At 42.7% G+C, this 21,603-nt stretch overlaps 1 protein-coding gene across 1 annotated transcript in view; it reads left to right on the top strand.

Annotated features, from left to right (window-relative positions):
- Positions 1-21,603, top strand: part of FDX1 (ferredoxin 1) — a 68,610-nt gene that overhangs the window by 43,330 nt on the left and 3,677 nt on the right. Inside the window, exons 2-3 of the mRNA XM_029602489.1 lie at positions 871-995; positions 17,950-18,079. Of these exons, the coding sequence (XP_029458349.1) occupies positions 871-995; positions 17,950-18,079 (255 nt within the window). The remainder of the gene's footprint in view (positions 1-870; positions 996-17,949; positions 18,080-21,603) is intronic.

Raw genomic sequence — 21,603 nt, forward strand, 5'->3', positions numbered from 1 at the left:
AAGAAAGAGACCAGCCCTCTGACACCAGGCAAAGGTCAATAGTTGCATGCACAGAAAAGCTTCATCTATGCTGGAAGCATTCTAAGAGACTTGGGGAATAATTTCAAAAGGATTTAAACTGAGTTTTACAGGTATAAAGTGCATTCCCACTTGTAAGTGGGATTTTGAAAATTCCTACAATATGTCGTTGCATTGTCAATAGGTTTTATGTACATAAATGCACTTTAAGTGCATAAATGGGCTTTTGAAAATTGCTACAGTAGTATGTTATATTTATTCGTGTACCTCCTTATCTGTAGGACATTTTACAACCGAAAGTTGTGTGTGTGTGTGTGTGTGTACAGAATAAAAGAGAGATGTTACAGATGTTAACTTGTAAGTTGATGCCACCTTATGGCTGATTCTTATTTCACTGTTTTTCTACTTCCTGTTTCTGTTTATTATGTTAACTTTGTGTGTTACTTGCTGGATAATACAACCTGGCACCTGTTCACCGGCAGTTTTTGGTCTGCTTTATTTCTGCATATGAAACAGTGAGTCTTTACAAGAAATGGTGCTTTGTTTCAGTTTATTGGACAGATTTCATGCTTGTAGTCTGGCACTGTTTTCATGTGCTTCAGCAGACTCTCTTTACTCAGGGTGAAAGGCACCAGCATGGAGCATATCCATAAGCCGATTGAGTTTGATTTGGTTGACTTCTACCTTGTGCTTTAATAATTATATAGACTTATGTGCTGTTGGATGTAAATTTCTTCTAATTCAGTCATTTTTATCACTTCCATGCCCTCTACAGTTTGAAGCTATTATCTTAATTCTATTTCATGTCTAGGTGGATGACACTGACATTTTATTTTCTTATTTTTTATCTAGCTCAGATGATAAAGTAACTGTGCACTTTATAAATCGCGATGGGGATAGACTCACTGCTGAAGGAAAAGTCGGTGAGAGCCTGCTAGATGTGGTCATTAATAAAAATCTGGACATCGATGGGTTTGGTAAGCATTCTAAGTTATGCTTCTAAAAGTGAAAACATTTCTTCAAATTATTATAGTCCTTGGAACGTTTCTTTCTTTGTGGAACTGCTGCACTTGAAAGTACAGCTAAAGATTTCATAGAACATTTTGTATCAAAAAGTGAATAATTTGAAACACTTAATTTTATCAAGTAGAATCTTTACTGTGAAGAAAATAAGAAATTGCCATGCTGGGTCAGACCAAGGGTCCATCAAGCCCAGCATCCTGTTTCCAACAGAGGCCAAACCAGGCCACAAGAACCTGGCAATTACCCAAACACTAAGAAGAACCCATGCTACTGATGCAATTAATAGCAGTGGCTATTCCCTAAGGGGCGGATTTTAAAAGGAGCGCGAATAGCCTACTTTTGTTTGCGCTCCAGGCGCAAACAAAAGTACGCTGGATTTTAGTAGATACGCGCGGAGCCGCTAAAAACCTGGATCGGCGCGCGCAAGGCTATGGATTTTGTATAGCCGACGCGCGCCGAGCCGCGCAGCCTACCCCTATTCCCTCCAAGGCCGCTCCGAAATCGGAGCGGCCTCGGAGGGAACTTTCCTTTGCCCTCCCCTCACCTTCCCCTACCTAACCCACCCGCCTGGCCCTGTCTAAACCCCCCCTTTACCTTTGTCGGGGGGATTTACGCCTCCCTCTGGGAGGCGTAAATCCCCGCGCATCAGCGGGCCTCCTGCGCGCCGGGACGCGACCTGGGGGCGGGTCCGGAGGGCGTGGCCATGCCCCCGGGCCCGCCCCCGGAACGCTCCCGACACGCCCCGAAAACGCCACGCGCGGTTCGGGCCCGCCCCCGACACGCCCCCTCCGAAAACCCCGGGACTTACGCGAGTCCCGGGGCTCTGCGCCCGCCGGTAGGCCTATGTAAAATAGGCTTACCGGCGCGCAGGGCCCTGCTCGCGTAAATCCGCCCGGTTTTGGGCGGATTTACGCGAGCAGGGCTCTGAAAATCCGCCCCTAAGTATAATTGATTAATAGCCATTAATGGACTTCTCCTCCAAGAACTTATCCAAACCTTTTTTAAGCCCAGCTACACTAACTGCACTAACCACATCCTCTGGCAATGAATTCCAGAGCTTTATTGTGCGTTGAGTGAAAAAGAATTTTCTCCGATTAGTCTTAAATGTGTTACTTGTTAACTTCATGGAATGCCCCCTAGTCCTTCTATTATTCGAAAGTGTAAATAACCGAGTCACATCTACTCGTTCAAGATGGCACCGGTAGCCCCTGTCACATGGTAAGGGCTAAAGGCCACCAGTGCCATTTTGGTTAGTGGCAGCCGACTGCTTGGGACCGACAGATCACTCCTGGGCACCCCCACACGACCACTAGGGGTTTTGATGAGTCTTGGGGGGGGGGATCCAGAGGGTAGCGTGACAGAGGGGGAGGCAGGGGCTGCAGAATTTTAAGGGGTGCTTTTTGCCCCTTCAAAATTCTGCTGCCTGATGCGGCCGTCTCACCCTGCCTCATTGTAGAACCACTCCTGCCTATGTACTTAGAAGAAAAATGTACTAAAAATTGGGTCACTGGATCAGCAGTGTGATTCTGTGGCAGTATTGCACATTGCCCTGCGGAGATACCTGGCTTTGATTCCCGTCTCAGGCTGGCTGGGGCTGGGGATGCGGCAGAGGCAGCACTCACATTCTCTAGGAAAAGGAAGGAGTCAGCATTGTCCATTGGTGTTGACTATGGCTGCAGTGACTGGAGAAAAGTAAGTAGACACGGAATGGAGGAAAAAAAATCCCTGGATGGTTGTGCATGAAGGCCCATGGTGCCAGATCCCAGTCCTAAGTCCAGCTGAGCTGGATGTCCAAAAGGAGCTGGACATCCAGCTCTGCCAAGTCACTAAGAATCCAGTCCCTAATGAAGTACCAAGTAAAGGTACCCTACTTGCTCTTATTAAATAATCGAAACCTGTGTTGTATGTAAGCATAAAGTAGGTATTTCAGAGTTTAAAAGAAGGCAGGATTCTATCATTTGTAGGTTTCAACCTAGAGTTTTGGTGAAAGTGTCTTTACTTTCTTGAAGCTGGTGCATCTGCAGTGGAGACCTGAGTGCCTGCACATTTATTTTAAACAATTATTAACTGGTGTATTCTAAATATAAATTTTTATGGTTAACAGTATCGAGCATTCATCTGCTAGGCAGCATTTCAAGGCAAGTAGGACGGGATGGAAAACTTATTTAGATCTCGCACAAATCTATTATACGTCATCAAGTGAATGCTTCTGGAGAGAAGAGCAAACCACTTTCTGTTCCCTACCAGAAAGTGGTTTGTATGAAAGAATCTTGAAAAAAAAAAAAGAAAACGTGTTCTTTTCTTCCCTGTTCCACTGTGAATTCTGCTAACAGCAATGTTCAGCATAAAGCACTCTTACCCAACAAAGTAACCATGTGTCATAAAAGAACATAATTTATAACTTTCCTTAATTACCTGTGTTACCCAACACTCGCTGGCATAGAGTTTAAAAGCCTTGCCTGTCTTAAACTTGTGCTCAGAAATTTAACAAGAAAAATCTAGTATTGCTAGTTTATTGCTGTTATACTGTTATGGATTTAAATGTAACTGGTTTGTTGTAATGTAAACCGGAGTGAAGGCAATGTCTGCTATACCTCGGTATATAAAAGAATGCTAAATAAAAAAAAAAATAAAAAATACTGAGGTCCATATTCAGCTGCTAAGTGACTGGCAAAGTTAACTAGATAAACTTAGCCATGGTATTCAGCAACACGGCTGCACCATTGAATATACCTAGCTCTCTGAAATCTATCTGGATAAGTTTAGCTTGCTAACTGTATGACGGCCAAACGCTGAAAATCGTGGTTATCAGGCTAAGGGGATCATTTTTCAAATCGCATTAGGGACCGAACACATGCAATTAAATAACTCATCATGAGATGCGCATGCAAATTTGAAAAATGCATTCATCGGGGAAGAGTTTGGGCGGAGTAAATGAAAATGAGGGGTGCTTAACTTTGGATGCGATAATGTAACGCACACTATCGCAGGATTTAATGCCAGAAATAACTCCGCCTTTTTCCCCCCATCATTTTGCCTGCAATAACTGTGTGTTGCGGCCACAACAGGATTTCTCACAAATCCCGTTTTGAGAGAGCGAGAGCCTCTGGGGAGGCACACATATAAGTCTACTTTCTATACCACTGTAAGAGGGCGGCATTCTGGACATGGGGTGAGGTTTTGGTGTATGCTATATTTGGGGGGGAAGCTTTACATGCACAGTCAGAGGTACAAACAGCACAGTAGACAGCACTGAAGACTTTGTGATTTGGAGTGATGACAGATGCACAAAGATGAGATTTGTATCTTGAGAGAGAGAGAGAGATATGAGTTTCTGGCTCTGATTTCCTAGACATTAAAGATTCTGGGAGTCCCTGAAGCTGAATCCATGTCTGAGCCAAATAAAAATCTCATTTTGATTTCTTTGCATAAAGCCTCTTGTTTTTTCCTGGTTATCAATCATTCAAGGATTGATTGATCTTGAGTGGGGTGCCTCGGAGGCTAATTTCAAAGGAGGATGAGTCTTGGAAAATCTGTACCCCCTGGATCCAGTGGTAGGAGAGTGGCTGCATTCTCCGAATGTGTAGGTACTTGTGTGTGCCATCTCCAAGAGGACGACTATCCCCTTGGAGGGAGAAGCGACCTGAAGGATGCACACAATAGAATGATTGAGGCCATCCTTAAGCAAGCATTTGAAGCAGGGACAATGACTTTGCAGATAGCTTCTTGTTGTTCACTGGTCCTGTTTACTTCTCTCTAAGGAGGTTGATGATTCTGGAGTGAATTCCATGGCAGTAATAGAGCCAGCAGCTGCCTTTTTGGCAGATGCAGGCTGCGATTTGGTCCACACCTCAGCCAGAGGAATGGCTTCGATAATAGCAGCCATGTATTGGTTATGGCTGAGAAATTGGTCGGCCAATGCGACCTCCAAGGTTAACCCTACAAAGTTGCCCTTTAATGGCTCGCTCTTGTTTGGGAGCAAGTTGAATAAAATGGCCATTAAGTGGGACAAGTCCCCGGTTCCTCAGTTGCCAGAGAATACGAAGCAGATGTCACACTCCTTTAGCATGAGAGGTCATGCTAGGGGGATCCAAGTGTTTTCAACCCTACAGAGAAGCATCCTTTGGACCTGCCCACATTTGCCTGCCGCCTGGACCAGACCTCTTGCTTTGGATATGACCACATTTGCCTGGACCTGATCACGTTTGCCTGCTGCTTGTCTCCATGTCTCCACTTTGATGCCTCTCTGGCATGCCCTTGGACTCTTGCTTTCTTCAGCACTCTAATGGCCCTCCTAAGGTCCTGCTGGATACCAGAACCCAAGGGCTAAACCTTCAGGGAAGGCGGTTGGTATAGGTGAAGCTCCAGGCTGTCCTGCTATAGGGCACATCCACCAGCAGCCTGCGTAGGCCTTGTAGGTCCGCCAACAAGGCTGCATCATCTACACTGCAGCACAAAGTGCTCACTTCCACGCCAGTCGTTACACTGTGTGAACATAATGAAACTCAAACACTTATTTTGGCATCCAATGTGTATTGAAAATGCATAAATAACGCATGCATTGACATTACCATTAACGCATTAAAAAAAAAACTTATCACAAAAAAAATGAATGAGCTGCATCACATGAATAGCAGCTCATTAACATTAAAATGGCTTACCATAAATTCTGTTAACCCATCTAATTTGCCGTACTCCAAAAAAGTTAACTACATCTCTCCTGAGGTGTGTAGGAGGAGGGGTTTTTGTCCATTAGGGCATGGAAAATACTAATAAAATTGTGAATGTTGTAACACATCTTGATTTATACAATTAAGTAAACGAATTCCTTTAGACAGGAATGGGTGTCAACTTTTTTTTACTTCATATACAATTGTAGTGCTGTGTTGTCTGGCAACCCATGTTTTCTTTAACAGGTTTTTTTGTGAAATGTAACTTGAAATTACATAAATTATTATTTAATATATTCAATATACTCTGCTTGTACACCAAGGAATTCAAGTGGTTAACAAACCAAAATCTACACACAGAAAACAATTACAAAAACACAGAAGAAACAATGCAAATAGACATAATCGAAACACAATATAGTAACAATCCGGCAGCCTTAAGTCAATCAAAAAGACATCAGAAAAACAAAGTCACGTGGGAATAATAATTGATAAGTTTAAAAACCAAGAAAAGTCTAGTCCATACAATGGCATGCCATATAGTCCCTTAATAAGTGACCATAGTAGTATAGTTTACAGCATTAAGCTTAGAATTAAAATGCCTTCACATTTTTTCTGAATTTCAGCTCACAGCTATTTATCAAACGGCAGGGCATTCCACAGTATAAGGGCTTGGAAACTTAGGGCCAGATTTATTAAGGCTTTTCTCCCATTTTGTGACTATGGGGAAAACCCCATAGTGAATCGGGTACTATACAGCAACGTTTAAACAGGCGCGCGAGCACTCACATGCACGTCTTTGCCAGCTTGCGCTCATGGACGCAGCTATTTTATAACACACGTGCATATGCGCACACGGTATGAAATAGGTGGAACGTGCGCAAATCCCACTTCCACCGCATAAATGGGGATTTTAAAATGGGCACATGTCCACGTCATTGCCAGTTTCACCAGTTCGTTCCCAGTTCGCCGAGGCAAGAGAGAGGACTTCCAAACCCCTCCCCTTAGTTTGACAGCCTCCCTTTTCCCCTGTCAGTCTCAACCCTTAAAACCCTGCTGAAGGCCTATATTTTTTTTCTTGTTTTATGGCTTACCCGCCATCCATAGCAGAAGTGGAGTTCTGCGGTAGGGGACCCGGGTGTGCACTTGTGTGCGTAAGTATTTATGCGCTGGGTTCATTGAGAAATGCAGGAACGCCCATGTCCACGCCCTGCCCCATTTTGAGAAAAAATGTTTGTGTGCACAGCGGGAGCTAACGTGCGTATCAGTGTGGCTTTTAAAATCCGCTCAGCGTGCACTGGCTTGACATATTTGCGTAGCTCTCAGTTTTGCCATGCCCCGGGGCTCTTAGAATTCACCTTTTAAGTGATGTATGACACATCACCTCTAGTCTTAGTACCGCAGGAGGTAGGATCTGTAACAGCTCCTGCTGGGACGCCTGGCATATTCTTGCTGTAGAATAAAGAAATAAAAAGTCTTACATGTATTTTGTGTAATCCCGACAAATGGATCGAAAAACCAAGCATAAGATTTTAAACTTCATTCTGCATAATATCACAGGAAGCCAGTGCAGCTTCTGCAAACAGGAGAGACATCATCACATTTCCTTAGGCCATAAATAACTACTGCTGCTGTGATTTGCAGAAGTTGAAACTGGGCCAGCGGTATCTTATTCATTTATTTAGAATGATATTAAACCTATGTATAAGATTTGACAGTCATCTCTAGAAAGGACAAGGGCATGGACTGATATTCTAAGAACAGTCCCAAGTGTTGTGTATCTAGTGAGGAAATTTGCTATGACATGTTCAGCTTCAAGTCCAATTTAACTCTGAGGCCAGAAACCACCTCTTAAACTGGAATAGCTAATCCTACATGTAGATATTCCCTTCTGCTCACCCAGAGGGCTTCAGACTTTCAGTTTGTGGGAGTACAACCAATGGGCAATATGGTCTAAACATATATGTTAAGGTTGAGGATTTTTTCAGAGCATCCTGGATGGACTTAAGCTATGACTTGAATATCCAGTCTTGACTTAGGATGGCCTAAGGGGCTAGAAATAAAGAGCAAAGGGACAAGCACTGAACCCTGCAGCACTCCACAAAGTAAGGACTTGGGATTTGTCCACTCAAATCTCCAGTTAGATCCAAACCACAAGATAAGATTTAAACCAAGTCAATATGGTCCCACCGAGACCTATCTTTGTCAGTTGATAAGCAGTTAAGGGTAGATTCTTAAAGAAGGGCGCGTGCGGGCAGCGCACGCGGGGGGGGGGGATAGATTTTAGCAAATTTCACATAGTGACTAGAACAGGCCTTTCCCAGTTTCCTCCCAATCCGTTCCAATTAAGGAGCGGACTGGGAGGGAACTTCCTTAAACCCCTGCCCATACTTCCTCCCTTTTACCCTACCTTTTTTTTTTTTTTTTATTTCGTTGCTTACTGATCCGTTGGAGCAGTAGCAACTTGCACGTGCTGGCAGTCCCTTCCCCGGTACAGCAGCAAATGGCCGCTGTACCGGCCACCTCCAGCCCCGCCCCCCGGACTGCCCTTTTATCTGGGCCTGGCACTCCGGCGCACAATGGGGTTTACGCATGTGGCCGGGCCCCTTTGAACATCCGCATGGCGCATGCAAGGCTCAGCCACGTGCGTAACCTCTGTTTTTTACGCACTTGGGGGATTAAAAATCAGACCGTTAGTGATTTGGTACCGAAGGCCTTGCTCATGTCAATAAAAATTGAGATTGTCCTTCCACCATCAGCTCTCAATTTGATGTCATTTATTAAGGCAATCTGGGCCGTCTCAGTTCTATGGTCCCTTCTGAAGCCAGATTGGACAAGATGAAGGATGTTAGTCTTGATGACAAAGAAGAAAAGTATTATTATGCATTTTGCCTAGCTATAGTTTTCCATATTAAACTTTCCATATTATTTAGCCAAAATGTTAAGTGTACTTGTGTGGCATTGCTCAGATCAAGCAGTTTCTAATCATGTCTTAGCTGTCGATTAAGAAAATTATAGGAGAAACCAAAATATCTTCTGGCAAAATAGATGTCACACTCCCATTAAATGTATTTAGATAAGATATACAAGATTAAACAACACTCATGAGGAACCCGATTTTTACTCCATTTAAAATATTTTTTATATTCTTTAAATAATATATTTTCATGGAAATCGTATCAGAAATAATGTGCTCTTGCCCACAAAGGGCTGCAACCGATTTCGTATATATGGCACTTAAGATCATCTCATTTACTCTTTCCCCATGAATTTTTCATTTTTTTTTTTTAAATGCTTCAGTCATACATAATGGGCCAGATTTTCAAAGGGGTGCGCGCGTAGCCCCCGAAAACCTGGCCCAAACTCCCCCTGTGCGCGCCGAGCCTATGTTAATTAGACTCGGTGGTGCGCGTAAGTCCCAGGGCTTTCCCGGGGGCGTGTCGTGACATCGCATCATTGGAGGCATGTCGGGGGCGTGTCATGGCAGGCGTGTCATCGGGGGCGTTCCTGGGGCATGGCCGTGGCCTCCGGACCAGCCCCCGGACCGGATCATGGCGTGCTGGCAGCTGGCTCGGCGTGCGCAAGTTATGCCTGCCTCGAGCAGGCGTAACATGTGCAACAAAGGTGGGGGGGGTTTAGATAGGGCTGGGGGGGTGGGTTAGGGAGGGGAAGGTGCGGGGGGCTGGAAGGGAACGGAGGCAGGCTGCTCGGCGCGCGCAGGCTGACTATTTTGGGCAGCCTTGTGCACGCCGACCCCGGATTTTAATGGATACGCGCATATCTATTAAAATCTCGCATACTCTTGTTTGCACCTGGTACGCGAACAAAAGTACACGCGGGCACAGATTTATAAAATCTACCCCAATGTGTCACCAACTCTAAAAACCCTTAAAAAGTGCTCAAATTTCCAAATCACTTATAGCCACTTATCTTAAGTTTTTCCCAACACCATGGTGTTCCAATCTTTCAACTTTTCATCCACTTGATTTTTACTCAACTATTTTCATTTCATGATAAATGTTATCCGCCGCGTATCACACGCTGCTCTACTCCCAAAAAACAGTGTTAAACTCTTTTCTTTCTTCTATCAGTACTGCCTTCCACTTTATACACGCTGCACAACTCCCAACATTGGCAATGTTTCGCATCTGCTATTGCCTTCTTCAGGGGATTCACCTATTAAAAGAGGCACATTACCTAACTACTCACAACTTCTTAAAGGATTTTTATTGTTTATAATAAACTTCAAAAGCGCGACCATTCAAACAATTGGACTTACTTTAGTTCTCCGGCCGTGAACCGGCTCCGTCCCGCAGCACACTTTCAAACAATGGCGCTTCTCGCTCAGACACTCCCTAACGGAAGTGAGTCTTATATGAGAACCAACCTCCTTCACTTTGCACCAATCAGCTTCTTTATGTCAGATATACCGACCAATCGACCTCTTTGTTTAGTCCTTCAGGGTGTACGGACCGCAATTTGAAGATCCACTTCTGCTCCTTTTGCAGCAATCTTTGGTTGGTGTTGCCTCCTTGCTGATCTTTTTTCAACACTTCAAGCACCGTACTCTTTAGATCTTCAAATAAATGCCCCTTCTCAGGGATTCAAGTGACCTGATTAAAATGTTGGAAGAACTTCATATTTCATTGGAAAGAGTTGCTCTAGCCACCATTAATGAGGTGTCATTATACTCCAATATCTCTCAAGATGCTGCGTTACGAGTAATAAATGACGCACTAACAGAAAGAGGGATTAGAGAACGAACTCCAGTGCATTTTGTAGTTACTCTAGCTACTTTAGCCTTGAAGCAGAATTCTTTCTTGTTTGATGGGATATTTTACCAACTGGTGGGTGGAATGGCGATGGGGGCCACGATGGCCCCCAGTGTAGCAAGCAGGTATGTAGGGTGGTTCGAGAAGAAATGGTTGAATGCCTCTCCATATAGAATGCATATATTATTTTGGCATAGTTTCATAGATGACATTATCATCCTTTGGTCAGGAAGGCAGGAATTGTTTGAATTATTTGTAAATTGGCTGAATACATGTGATTCCTCATTACAATTTACTTACACCTTTGGGGGTTTAAAGGTTCCATTTCTAGACATTCAGATCTCTATTGAGGCAGGAAAGTTTTTCTTTACGATCTATAAAAAATCCACTGACAGGAATACTTTATTAAGTTACTCAAGCTGTCATCCTCAAAAATTAATTAACAGCATACCCTTTGGACAATTCCTAAAGTTGAGAAGGCTTTACTCAACCACAGAGGAATATAAAGAATGGTCCAAGGAGATGGGTCAGAGTTTCCTGGAAAGAGGTTACCCAGCAAATGTAGTGCGGCGGGATTTAAAACGAGCCAGGTGGAATAACAGAGATCTTCTGTTAAATCCACAGATAGGAAAAAAAGAAAAAAACCAAATGATTAACATGTGTTTTACCATTTTCAGAAGCCATACAAGAGGTGGCATCTAGTATAAAGAAGAACTGGCACATTTTACAATTACATTCTGTGTTTAGAGATCAGCCAATGGTGGCTTATAAACGAGGAAGCAACATCAAGGATAGAGTGGCTCACTCTTTCTTTAAGCCAGTAGAGAGCACAAACTCGGAAGAAGTGGGTCGTTACCCTTGTAACACGTGTGCCATGTGTATAGTTGCACATACCAATATTCAGATTCCAATAGAAAAATTGAAGGGCTATGTCCCTGTTACAAGAACAACCTGTACTACTAGTGCTTTAGTTTATGTTATCTGGTGCACATGTAAACTCCTGTATGTGGATAAAACTTTGAGAAAATTAAAAACTCGCCTCATTGAGCACAAAAGTACTCTTAAATGTTTAAAAATGGAAGCACCTTTGGTGCAGCATTGTGCCGAGAAGGGGCATTTATTTGAAGATCTAAAGTGTACGGTGCTTGAAGTGCTGAAAAAAGATCAGTGAGGAGGCAACGCCAACCAAAGATTGCTGCAAAAAGAGCAGAAGTGGATCTTCAAATTGCGGTCCGTACACCATGAAGGTCTAAACAAAGAGGTCGATTGGTTGGTATATCTGACATAAAGAAGCTGATTGGTGCGAAGTGAAGGAGGTTGGTTCTCATATAAGACTCACTTCCATTAGGGAGTGTCTGAGCGAGAAGCGCCATTGTTTGAAAGTGTGCTGCGGGACAGAGCCGGTTCACGGCCAGAAAACTAAAGTAAGTCCAATTGTTTGAATGGTCGCGCTTTTGAAGTTTATTATGAACAATAAAAATCCTTTAAGAAGTTGTGAGTAGTTAGGTAATGTGCCTCTTAATAGGTGAATCCCCTGAAGAAGGCGATAGCAGATGCCGAAACATTGCCAATGTTGGGAGTTGTGCAGCGTGTATAAAGTGGAAGGCAGTACTGATAGAAGAAAGAAAAGAGTTTAACACTGTTTTTCAGGAGTAGAGCAGCATGTGATACATGGCGGATAACATTCATCATGAAATGAAAATAGTTGAGTAAAAATCGAGTGGATGAAAAGTTGAAAGATTGGAACACCATGGTGTCGGGAAAAACTTAAGATAAGTGGCTATAAGGGATTTGGAAATTTTGAGCACTTTTTAAGGGTTTTTAGAATTGGTGACACATTATGCATGATTGAAGCATTTTTAAAAAAAATGAAAAATTCAAGGGGGAAAGAGTAAATGAAGTGATCTTAAGTGCCATGTACAGGAAACTGGCTCTTGCCCTTTGGCAAGAGCCAGATGACTGTAAGTGCACCTTATTTCTGATATGATTTCCCTGAAAATATATTATTTAAAGAATATAAAAATGTTTTTAAATGGAGTAAAAATTGGGTTCCTCATGAGTGTTTAATCTTGTATAATTATACAGAGAGGACTGAGAAGCCTGCATATAGAAACTATTTTTGATTTCTTTACATAAGATATGCCATACTGGGTCAGACCAAGGGTCCATCAAGCCCAGTATCCTGTTTCCAACAGTGGCCAATCCAAGTCACAAGTACCTGGCAAGTACTCCAACATTAAATCTGTTTAATTTTTTATTGCCTATTTAGGAACTGCTTACATGCTTAGAACTCTACTAACCAAATTTTCTGGGCTTGCTACAATTTTGTTTCCAGAATCACTATTGCATAAACAGTCAAAAGTTTACTGAAACTGGATCAAGTACTACATGTAGACTGACAGCCATGAATTATGAGCGTCATGTCACGTCATGCCTAGTTATAACCCTAGTTTGATGGGTCATCAGGAATTACTGTAAGGTTTCAGATCCTTGGTTCTGTTAATGTATACCTTTTTTATTGTTTGCAATATTGCAGTCACCACATAATAGGTTTACTGAAGCATTTACCTTCTCCCTCATAAAAAGGAGTCATGGAACCGAGAAGAAGTGGTATGGCATTTTGTGTGATTTCTCAAGGCTACTAAAAGGCAAAGTGTGGCTCAATCAATCATTCAGTTATCCACATGCTTTAATGTGCACTGCAGAGGGCTATTCTGGGGCTCAGAACCAGTACTTAAGCACATAGGTTTCGATTTTAAAATCTCTTGATGTGAGTTACCCCATACAAGTTATGCCTTGCTTGGAGTAGGCGAAACTGTGGGTGAAGTAGTTTGTGTACATACTCAGCAATTACGTATTTTCAAAGCAAATTTATGTGTGTAAGTTTGATTTGAAAATCCTTGAATAAGTCTGCGTGTACAGAGGCCACACAGAATTTAGTGCTATGCAGACTGTTTGAAAATTACCCTCTTAGTGGGTAGAAATTTAAATATATTGATCCCTGCTGAGGGTCATATGATCAACTTAAGTCAACACCATTTTTTCTTCTCTTAGCTTCCTAATAACTATTTCATTAAGAACCTTTTATTTGTTTTGTTGTGTCTCAACTAGATTGTAAGCTCCATAGAGCAGGTAATGGCTTTTATATGTGTCTGTATATCTCTTACAATATTTTTTATATATTTCCATTTGTTATTCTGCCTTTTCCTAGGAATGGCAGAAGGCGGATTACAAAGGAAGATAGGAATTGCAGTATAATCGTTTAAAAAAAAAAAAAAAAGTATTTTCTGCCTATATCTAACCTGCTGTGCTAAGTGGAGTGCAATGATATTGAAAATACAGTAAAACATTACAATTAAAACAATTAACTCCACAATTGTGGCATGTTCCTTATACACACCTTGGAAACACCAACCGCTTGCCAGCCTGTACCATCATATACGCCTCCTGATGCAGCAAGGTCTTCAGTTGTTAACGGAACAGGGTGGTGATATCTAAATCTCCAAAGGATTCAGCAGTCCGTTCATTCCTGGAGACCCCAGTATAGAAAAAAAACCTGCTTCCTGGTTTCACTTAAATGTCCAGATTTTACTGATGGGATTGATAATAACCCCTTTCCCCGAGAAAATGGGGACCGGCTAGGATTATAAGGAATACATAATTTAGGTAAGAGAGGCCTATCCATCTTTAAGGCCTTGAAAACAAGTACAAGAATTTTAAATCGAGTGCGCTGTCGGACAGGAAGCCAATGTAGCTGCTACGGTAAGGGTGTTGTGTTCCCAGGGTCAGCCTCTTAAAACAAGTCGAGCGGCAGAATTCTGGAGAGAGGAAGCCCAGCATAGAGGGAATTACAATAATCCAATGTCATGAGCACAAAGGCCTGCATGTTTGTATGAAAACCATTTTATCCAAGATATACTTCAAATGATGCTATAACTGCAAGTTAAAGTAATCTGATCTTAAGATTGATTGGATTTGCAGTTTAAATGTAAGTTCAAACCCCAAATTTCATGCAATACCTTTAAATTGAATTAAATTCCCATCTATAGACAAGGACTGATTTGTCTAAAAAGAGGAACAGGATTAGATTGCTGGGGAAAAATAAAGAACCTCTGTTTTTGAAAGATTCAAAAGCAAATTGTTGTCACGCATCCAAGAATTAACCGTAGTTAAGCAATTTGTTATGTGAGTTAATACAGATGACAAGGTATTCTTTACAGGAAAAAATATCTGAATGTCATCTGCATAAATTTTGTATGTCAGGGTGGTTGATACATTTAGTGGTGCTATATAAATGATTAATAATGGTAATAGCAGCACTGGTAGTTGTGCCAACTTGGCATTCTGAACATTTCCATGAGGTTTAGAGCTTGTGAAGCTATGCTTGTTGAAAAATGGATGTTAGTTGCCAGGGGCAGATTGCAGGAAAATATCGGCCCGGGGGATTTTTTTCAAAACTGGCCCATGGAGTATCTTACGCCCCTCATGCACTTTCCCTGCAGCACATGTGTCAACTCCCAAAAGCATGCCAAATCAACCCTGGAACTCTGCAGATTTGAGCCAAAATATCTCCAAAATAAATGTCATCTTTCCTAAATAAATACGAAGTTGAACACATTCTAGATCAGGGTGAGCAGAGCTGTAACCCCCATTCCATCCATGCAAATTGGTTGGGCCCCCTTCACATTTGCTTATCTCTTACAGAGATATATCCTGAATTCCTGATCTGGCTCTTGAACCAGTTGCAAGTAATGTTACTGCCTGCCAGTGTCTCACACACATGCTCAATCACAAATAGATTTTTAGATTGCAGAAACTTTATTGGCATATACAAAATTACCTGGGAACCTGTCAGGTACTTGTGACCTGGATTGACCACTGTTGGAAACAGGATACTGGGCTTGATGGACCCTTGGTCTGACTCAGCATGGTAAGCCTTATGTTCTTATGCTAAGATACACATTCTCTCAGGCACAAAGACACACCCACACACGGAGAGTGTGTGTGACTGTGACAGAGAGAGAAACCCCACACACACATTGTCACAGACAAAGTGTTTATGGGTATGTATCTCTCTCTCTCTGACACAGACACACACACACTCTCTCTGACAAGCTAATGTTATGCTGCTGTTTATGTGCTCACATGGCCTGATTTTAAAAAAACATTTGCATGCTTAAAATTGGGCTTTACACATGTAAAAGCACTCTTCTCGATTTAAATGGCTTTGAAAATTGCTACAATAGCATGTAACATTTATGCGTGTAACTCCTTCGAAAATTATCGCCACACGGCTACATTTTAAAAGCCCGGCATATGCAAAAACCTGGAGATGTGCCCGTGGCTGGGTTGTGCGCACGCCGAGCGCATTTTTAAAATGGCCCAGCCATGCGCGTATCTCCCAATACGCGTGGAACTGCTGGGCTCTGTCAAACGAGCGGGCTGGAGGCGGGGTCTTGGCGGGGGCCGGCCGGGGCAGCAGCCATTAGGCCTTGCCCAAGGGAAGCGCGCGCCAGCAGCCTGCTGGCGCGTACAACTTACTCCTCCTCGGAGTGGGTAAGTAAGTTCCACACATCACCAGTCACATATGCACTCAGGCTCTCACACATGCTATTTCTCACTCTCACACACACCCACTAGCTCTCATATGCTCTAATGCTCACACTCAGACACACACAAGCTCATAAATGCTATTGCTCACAGACATATACAAGCTCTCATACATGCTGTTGCTCATAGACACCCACACTTTTGCTCTCACACACACACATACACACACACACACACAGGCTCTCTCTCTGTCCCTGGAATGTGCATAGTACAGGCAGCAGTAGTCCTCTCTCCAGCTGCGCAGCCCAGCCTGATGCAGTAGCCTACTTCCTTAGGCAACACGTCCCAGACTGAAGCGGCAGCCGCCTCTCACGTGCAGGGTCGAGCTAACGCTAGTCTCTCATTCCTCGGCCATGGTGGCAGAGTGGTGTCCTTTCTTCTGCCGCCGGCTGCAGAGGAAACACTGGTAGCACTACTGGGCCTCTTCTGCCGCCAGCTGCAGGAAAAATGTTTATGGCCCCACTGGAGAATGGGAACCCTGCCAGCATGACATTTTGCAGCACCGTAGATTTTCCTGCAAACAGGATGTGGGAACCCAGCTGGCTTTAAAAATCAAAAGGCATAGTGAGACTGCCACCGCGGGGGGGGGGGGGGTTTGTGGGGGGGATACTTGCTGCTCCCAAAATTTAACATCCTGAGGCAGCCTCGTCACTCTGCCTTATAGAACCAGGAAGCCGAAAAAAAAACACGTGATGGGAGCGATCGGCCCACAGGGGAAAGCCTGATCCCCCGATAGGCCAATCCACCCCTGTTAATTGCATTTACTAAGAAACTGACTTTAAATCTGAACGTGCACCCCTATATGTGTGTATGGGCACAACCACGTATGCCGAAATCTTATATCCGGTGTGCGAGTACGCGCACATGTTATAAAATAGGCTTAGCACGTATAAGTGTGCTCCTAATCTTAAGCATTTACATGAACATCTGGGAATTGTTGGCATTTACACACGCAAGTGAGGAAATTTTATAACATGCGTGCGTGAAGGAAATGACCAGTTTAACCAGTTCGGCCATCAGTTTGCCCAGGCTGACTAGGTCATCAAGACCTGCCTGGTTCTTTAGCCTGCACTCCCCTCAGTTTAGCCAGACCCTCCAGCAGTTCAGATGTGGCTACAACTAGTTTTATTCAGACTTACACCTGATCAATAGCAGAAGTAAATTTGCACAGAAATGAACCAGCCACGTTCACTTCGCCAAATACCCGCACATCTCTTGACCGTGCCCCGGAATGCCCATGACCTGTCCACATTCCACTCTTTTTTTTTTTTTTAACTCAGTGCAAGATATTCACACATCATTAGCTGTGTGTGTATGTGCATGGTTTATAAAATATGTCGGACGCATGTATGTGCTAGATGCTGGCATATCTGCGGTTTTTTTTTGTTTGTTTTTGACATTCTTCTCTTAAAATTCACCTTTAAGATTTTATCAGCAGGAAGTAGGTTGGAATTAACTGGGTTACATTATTATATTATACGTTTACTATCATGTGGACTTATGCTAAGAAAAAAAATCAAGCATTTAACAAATTCAACTTTTTTTTTTTTTTCAAATAGTACACATTTTGAATTTGCTTAATTGAATTTTGTTGGAGAATGAAGAATCTGTTTAGGAGAGGGCAGATTAGTAAAATATAGATAGAAGTTTATAGTACTTTCCCAGATCTCTGTTATGATCTTTAGTGCAATGAGTTTTCAACCATGTGAATTCAAACATTTTCTAAGTCATCAGTAGATCTATTATCTGGTGTAAGACTAATCTTCCCATGCAGTCCTTTGCTTTCTTATTGAGACATATAGTGGACGTACCTGAAGGGCTGTGTGTGCATATCACATCTTGACATTTTTCCATAGGTGCTTGTGAAGGAACTCTGGCCTGTTCCACCTGCCATTTAATCTTCGAAGACCACATGTTTGAGCAGTTAGATCCGATTACCGATGAAGAGATGGACATGCTGGACCTAGCCTATGGACTCACAGAAACGTAAGACGCTGTGTATGAAATTTTAGAAAGGCAGAAGAATGTTGGTGGTGGTGATTTTAACGTAGGTTTACGTAATTCTTCCACATTCCAGGTTTCCCATTGAAAATTCCACAGTTCAGATTACAGAACATATATTTAAAATGTGCTGATTGTTTGTTATTTTTGATTTATTTCTTTGTTCCTATTATTCCAGCAGCTTGTTTCACCATGATGATTTTTTTGCTGCAGGGAGGAAGAGTTCTTTGCAGGGCCAGTGCAGGAATATAAAGCACTCTAGGTGAAGCTTCAGTCATGCAACCCCCATCCACACCTTCCAATCGCTGGCAGCTCTGGCACCACCCCACTCATCATTCATCCTCTGCCAAGTCTTGCATCCCTTCTCCTTTTGCCTCCTGTTCAGTGCCCACCATCACTTCTCTCTGTCCTCTGGGCCAGCATCTCTACTCTTCTCCCCTCACCATCTTCCTTCCCTTTCTTCTCTTCACCCACCTGCTCAACACACCAGGATCACCCCAATCTGTTCTCCCCCCCCCCTTTTTTATTGTGTCCTCTCTCTCTCTCTCTCCACCTCCTCCCTGCCCAGAATCATAAATCTGTCTCCTCTATCTTTACCCACCCAGCAACCTTCCTCCATAACTCCCCGACCCATCCAGCTTCCTCCTTGTCTCCAACCCCATGTCTGCCCCTCTTCTCTCGTGTAGTGCCAGGCCTTAATGGTGGGTAGACGGCATCTGGATGTTTCTGGGATTTTCTAAGGCACCCCCCACTCCAAGAAAAGTAGTGGTGCACTAGGTGACCATCTAATTCACATAATGGGAGGACTGGCCTTGGTTCTTTGATGGAGAAGGAAAAACTAAAGTTGCTCAAGGAACTAATGGTGCCTGCTTTCCAGAATGTGGTGCCCGGAGGTGCTTAAAACTGATGAAGATCCTCCTGTCCCCCTGACATGCCCTGAAACGTTGGTGTTGATAGAATGCCAAATGGGCAAGTTTTTTATTAGCAGGAGACGGATGTGTTCATACACAGACAGGGTGACCGCATAAAAAAGGCTAAATCTGGGTAGAAAACTGAGGATCTTTTAGAGTTTCTTTACTCTGAAGAAGCAAACATACTGAGGGCAATAATGAGAGCCTATGGACCCGCAGAAATGGGCTTTTAAAAAATTGCCCACTCTCAATGCGGGGAAAAATAAGTGTGGATATCCTGCCCAGTGACAGGGGAAGGGGGAGGACTCAAGCAATGCCAATGTATGCCTGTTTTAGGTGGAAAAATCCACAGAGAAAGCAGATACAAATCCCTGGAGGTAGTTTTTAAAGGGACAGTAATGAAAGGGAATCTCTACCTACTGTGGATCCCTATTGATTATTGGTTTAAAAAAAAAAAAAAGTACCCATGGTTGTTTTGCCCCAGTGTGGGCAGCCTGATTATTTACACCCATAGGAGCATTGCAGAAATCTGCCCTGTTCTACTGTTTAGAGCACATTGATTTCTTAAGCTTGTACACAAATACTTCATTTGCTATTGAATCTGAATCACAGCTCTGAAAAGTGGTGAAGGGATTGCAATCTCTCTACCTGTAAATTATTTTCTGTGTTTGGTGGAAAGAGTGCAGGCACACAAATACCACACACTGCTTGGACTTCTTCAGACCGGGCGGAGAAACTGGGTGAGCTGTGACTTTTGTGAAATTGGCCTGGCCCTCTGAAGTCAGTATGACTAAGGACCTTTAGTTTCAGCTTTATTTTATTTCCTCCAAGAATTTATCAAGGTTTATAATAACCAACATAAATGGGAGAAAATCACTGAGAAGGGGAGAAAAGGAGTTGTTTGGGTTTTTCCCCCCCCACTAATTTTCTGCCCTTTGGTTAGAATTAATCAATGTTTATTAAACCAAGGCAAAATAACATTACAAACTGAAAATGAAGGGTTCCCTAAGCAGTTCAATCCAAATGAGTATGACATCTGTTTCTGACTGTGCTGGAAGAAGGAGAAAAGAGGAACTGCCATGCCCAAAGAAAATAAAAGCATAATTGGTGCCATGTATAAAACGCCTTCTCCGGTGGATTTAGGAAAAGTTCTGTTGCCTTGAGACATGCGGAAGAGCTGGTTTCAATTCCTGGGTCGGATCTACAGTGGTGACACCACCTAGCTCGATGTAAGACCCCATGACTGCAGGGGTTTTGGAAGCAGTAAGGTTGTGTGGTCTCAAGGTGAGGCTTGTCCCTGCACCAGTTGAGAATCACTTAAGGGGAGGGTCGTCTCAGCCGCAGCATAGGTGATCTGTAAATGAGTGCTCCAGGCATTCAGCCACATCATGAAGGCAAGCAATTGATCCTTATCCCCGGTCCATAACAGCAGAATGTCGCCAATAAACTGTTTCCATAGGCTTATGTACTCAAAGGGGCAGGAAGGTAGCCACTTCTGTTGAAAATGGCCCACGTAAAGGTTGCCAAAAAAAACAAGGAAAAAAGAAAAATATCATGAGACTGTGCTCAAAAAATAGCACTCAAAACAATTTATTTTTCAAAATTTTTTGAGATAAGATTGACCGTATCGGCAAGCCTGTCGACAAACCCCTTGAATCATTTAGCAGGGGTTGTCCGGACTTCTCGTCATTTACAGTCAACCTCAAACACACTGGTTTTTACTGTGTTTTTTATTATGTTTTTTTGTATAATTTTTTAGATTTTTTAATAAATTTTTCAAATTTTTGGAGTTATTTGCAGTGTTTTCAAAAATGTTTCCAATAAAATATATAAATCCAGAGCAAATATATTTCTTTTAAACTCAGTCCAGAGAAGTTATTTCCTGTATAAGGACAAGAAAATAAAAACCCTCGACACCCGGCCGATGTTTCGCTACTGCTTCATCAGGAGCGTGTGTTATCTTTATATGTCTCCCGTCAATGCTTCTTTTACAGGGAGCATACTAACATCCTTCTTGCCCAGATAAATAGTTTTTAGAAATGACTTGTAATGTCTCCCGCCAAAGATTGTTTCTCGGGGAGATGTCCGCTAGAATTCAGAAGCGGTTTAATTCTCCTGCATCCGCCAAATTTTCGGCAGTGTCTCCTCTCATAATTGCCCAGAAGTATCCTATAATAAAACATTTAATGCTGTTTAAAAGTATGTTCAACGTTTAAAATTACTTATCTTAATTCCATGAGCACTGCCAAACCTTCATTATGGACATGTACCGTCTCAGCTTACTTCCGGATTTGCAGGAAACAGCAACCACATTAACGTGCGGTGAACATTTAAATAGAAGGATTAGACCAATCAAAACCAAGCAATGGCAGTCAATCAAAAAACAGAAGGAGCCGTCAAATGACGTCATAAATTGATCAGCTGTGAATCGACTCTCAGAAGGAAACATTCAGTTCATGTTCACCATCCCATCCCACGTAAAGGTTGTACACAATAATAAGGGTAGTATATAGGAATAATAAAGTTGAATATCATATATCACATCACACTATTTCATTCAATTTCATAACTTATTAAAGGTACACTACAGTTTTCAAT

The sequence above is a fragment of the Rhinatrema bivittatum genome, chromosome 5 (genome assembly GCF_901001135.1).
Source record: "Rhinatrema bivittatum chromosome 5, aRhiBiv1.1, whole genome shotgun sequence".
Taxonomy (NCBI): Eukaryota; Metazoa; Chordata; class Amphibia; order Gymnophiona; family Rhinatrematidae; genus Rhinatrema; species Rhinatrema bivittatum.